The sequence below is a fragment of the Trypanosoma cruzi genome, genomic scaffold, assembly GCF_000209065.1.
Source record: "Trypanosoma cruzi strain CL Brener 1047053517161 genomic scaffold, whole genome shotgun sequence".
Taxonomy (NCBI): Eukaryota; Euglenozoa; class Kinetoplastea; order Trypanosomatida; family Trypanosomatidae; genus Trypanosoma; species Trypanosoma cruzi.
In genome coordinates this window covers 410,401-414,025 of record NW_001849569.1, presented here as the reverse complement: position 1 = coordinate 414,025, position 3,625 = coordinate 410,401, and the positions used below count along the sequence as shown (strand labels likewise).

Below are 3,625 nucleotides of genomic sequence, written 5' to 3'. Positions count from 1 at the left end.
CAAATAATTGTGAGGCACGCTGAAGAAGATCCGCTGTTTGTTTCTGTTACCGCAAACGGTAAGGGATATGCTTTGGTTCCCATCGGCCCCATTGAGAAAATTGATTTTGGTGACGTTTTTACTTCGACGATGGCGGAGAAAAACATTCTCTTACGTAATGAAGGGAGGCGGGATGTTGAGGTGTTGTGGAGTGGCGCTCGTGCAAGGGCGGGCGGTTTATCTCCTGTGTTCCGCATCGTTCCTGAGACTGTTGTGATTGGCGCCGGAAACAGCTGCACCTTCACTGTCCAAGGCTTGGTAGATGAGGCCGGGGTTTTCACGGAAGAATTTCTTTTGAAGGATAAGAAGGAGTTCCGACTGATATTCACCACATGTGTCACTGGGAACTTTGTTTTGCCTGTCATTGCCTACAGCAAGAAACGGATTGTCTTTGATTACGTCTACGGCGCAGAGGGTGAAACGGGAAATGCGGTCATAATGAAGACGTTTACCATGAAGAACACAACAACTCAATCTCTGGATGTGACACTCAAACGCGTGGAGAAATCAGGTGAGGCAGCTTCTCCATTCACGTTGGTCAGCCCAAAATCCTTCACTCTTATGAGCGGTGAAACGCAAATTGTTGCCGTCAACTGTGACGCCTGCTACCGTCACGACAATGTCGCTCACACGGCGAAGGGTAGGATATTGGTTGCATTCGCCAATCATCCCTTCAGTGAGTATGTGAGCTTGTTGGCCAATATTGCATTCCCATCCATCCGCATTGAACCAGAGGACCGGCAAGTAAAATTCGGCTCTATTCTTACAAATACGGAGGGACGCTCAGAGCTTACTCTTACAAACTTGTCACCTGTTGTTCCGGCTGAATTTTATTGGAGTATCGAGTACCGCAGCGAGGTCCCTTCGGAGCAGCCACAGCGAGATCAGAAGCGTTTTGACTTTGTTCCCTTTCGGGGGGTAATTCCTCCAGGAGGAAAACGTGTTGTTGAGGCTGTTTTTTACGGCACCCGAGGTCGACATGATGCCACGGCAACATGTACTTTAAAAGGGGGACCAAGTTACAATGTGAGTCTCATTGGTTGGAGTGATGTCACCGTACGGTTTGAATCCACAAGTCTTGATTTTGGTGTGATGCATTACTTGGAAAGGGCGAATAAGACCATCTCCATCTTCAGTCCTTCTCGCGTTGCCGTTCCATTTACTGTGAACACTATCGCACTCAAACAACCTGGATCGATAGTGGTGAGGCCCATGAAGGGTGTGGTAAGCAATAAAGTCGTTTTGACCGTCTCGTTTTGCCCGATGGTTCCGGATGAGGTTGTAGAGACATTCTTCGTGCAGGTTGGTCATCTTGACCCACAACTCATCACAGTTCGGGGGTTGGGCCAAGCACACACGATCATGTTGTCTACTTCCGACAAACATGTGAAGCTGAACCGTATAGAAGATTCACAATACCTTCGTTGCATGGAAGAACTCAAGGACAAGGAGTGGGTGCCGTACCTTGAGAAGTCTGGCTTCCCGTGTGCAGCACCGAATGTGCTCCCTGTTGTACTGGAGGCGGAGCGGCAGGCGTACTGTCGTAATCTGCTTCTTGCAGCAACGAACTTAACAGCGGGGGCTTCCGTGACTGAACATATTGAGGAATTTCGTGCGGATACTTCGAAAAGGGAGAGGGGTGTTCTCGCAAGGTATGTTATTGACTTTGGGCACATAACGCGGTTGGATGTGCGTACCATCAATGTGTCACTGGTCAATACGTCCATTTACCCCGTGGGTGTCATACTGGACAAGCAGGTGATGGAGCCAGGGCCATTGTGTGTAGAGCCGCGAAAGATACCCACAATATCTCCATTTTCAGAGACTAAAATAGCGCTCACTCTCTTCTTTGGCGACACTGGAAACGTTACAAATGGCGCAAATCAATTGGAGTTCTTCTTGGATATTCATAAAGGACCGCGCATTTTAGTTGAGGTGCGTTGTTTTGTTGCGACGCCAGCACTAACACCGTGTGAAACAGTGCTTGACTTTGGTGATATGCTTCTTGGACGAGTCAAGAACCTTCCGCTTCACTTCTACAATAAGGAGGATATACCATGTACATGGCGAATGACATTGATTGAGCCTAAGCAGAAGCCCGGTGCAAAAAAGGAGATCGACACCGCGAATCCTGTTAACCCTCCTCTTGTTGTTGCCTCCAGACGGCAGTTCAAGGTTCATAAAGAACGAGGAACGCTCCCTCCTCAGTGTGGCATGAGCATTATGGTGAGTTTCATGTCCTTTATTCTTGGCCCTGCAAAAACCAAATTACGCCTACGCTACGCCTCAAACCCGGAAGAGCAATACGTGGTATTAAAAGGCAACGTTGTGGGAGTAAATGTGGAGCTGTCTCCATCCCAACTGGTTTTTCCAACGGTGTTTCCATGCCAGACCGTGAAACACTGCTTTACCATTAAAAACAACGAGGATCGACCTGTGGAGGTGTTTAGCAAAAATTTTGATGAGAAGCATCGTGTATGTGTCGGCATTCTGCAACGTGCCCTGGCGACGCAAAAATCAAACTCCGGAGGTGAAGGCGAGATTCATCTGCCCATTCGAGAGGCCGGTGATTCTCTGCCGGAACCTTTTCTGGATTTCTTTTTTACGGAGCTTCAACGAGAGGAGCGGGCTCTTGAGTACAGGGATACGGATGGGTTGGAAATCGATTTTCAGCGTGAATTGCGTACTGGGAGTTGCCTCTCGTCACGACGGAGACGAGCCTCGCAGGCGCGGTCGGAGCTGCAGACATCACTGCCACGCACCCCAGAGATCCCCGCAGGTGACGTGCCCCCAACCCAACCTATCTCCAAGGTCAAGCCACAAATTGTGGTCATCACAGGGCCGCCGTTTTCAGGAAAGACAACACAAATACGGCGGTTAGTGGAGAAATTAAACGTGTCCCAGCTTGACCTGGATGCCATGGTACGTGCCGAAGCTGAATTTGACACAGCGGAGGGGGAACTTATTCGCACCATTCTTTCGGAGCGAGAAGAGAATCGTACGCCCCGGGTCGTTGAGGATGTCGCTAGATCCCCATCTCCAGTGGTGGTGGTGGACAGAATTGTAAAGTCAAACGAGGTAAAAATTCTGCATGCACTTTTACTGCGTCATCTTTCTACGTTAAGTTCCGTTACGGATGTGGTGATAGATGATTTCAGGTCCATTCTTACCGAGGATCGGGAGGCGGTACTGATTGCCATCGAAAGAGCGGCTTCTGTAACAGGAAGGACACTGCAGATCATTTCTCTCGGTGTAAGTGAGGCAACAACCGGGCTTCGGCGTAGCCTTGACGTACAGAAGAAATGTCGTGAAATTGCGGAGGCGGCCATAACGTTGCCCCTTACAGAAGAGGAATATGAGACTCTTGACGAGGAAGGACGTGATGCGTACAACCGTCGTCTGTTGCACTATAATGCATGTAAGCGGGCCCTTACTGAGGCCTCCAACGAGGTGTCACGCTACGAAGCGGAGCTGGAAAACAACCCACAGTTAACGGTCCAAGAGCATGCGGAGCAAAATATCATTGCATTGGAAGAACAGGAGGCACTTATCCGGTCAGCCTCGAGAAGTAAAAAAAATGTGTCGG

The 3,625-nt window shown here is 49.4% G+C and overlaps 1 protein-coding gene across 1 annotated transcript, besides 1 other annotated feature; it reads left to right on the top strand.

Annotated features, from left to right (window-relative positions):
• Positions 1–3,625, top strand: Tc00.1047053509173.9 (hypothetical protein, conserved; the record flags this gene model as incomplete). Its single annotated transcript, XM_797973.1, has 1 exon — positions 1–3,625. A coding segment is annotated over one exon (3,625 nt), but the record flags the coding sequence as incomplete, so codon positions are not given.
• Positions 1–3,625: a sequence feature (heterozygous, Esmeraldo-like haplotype).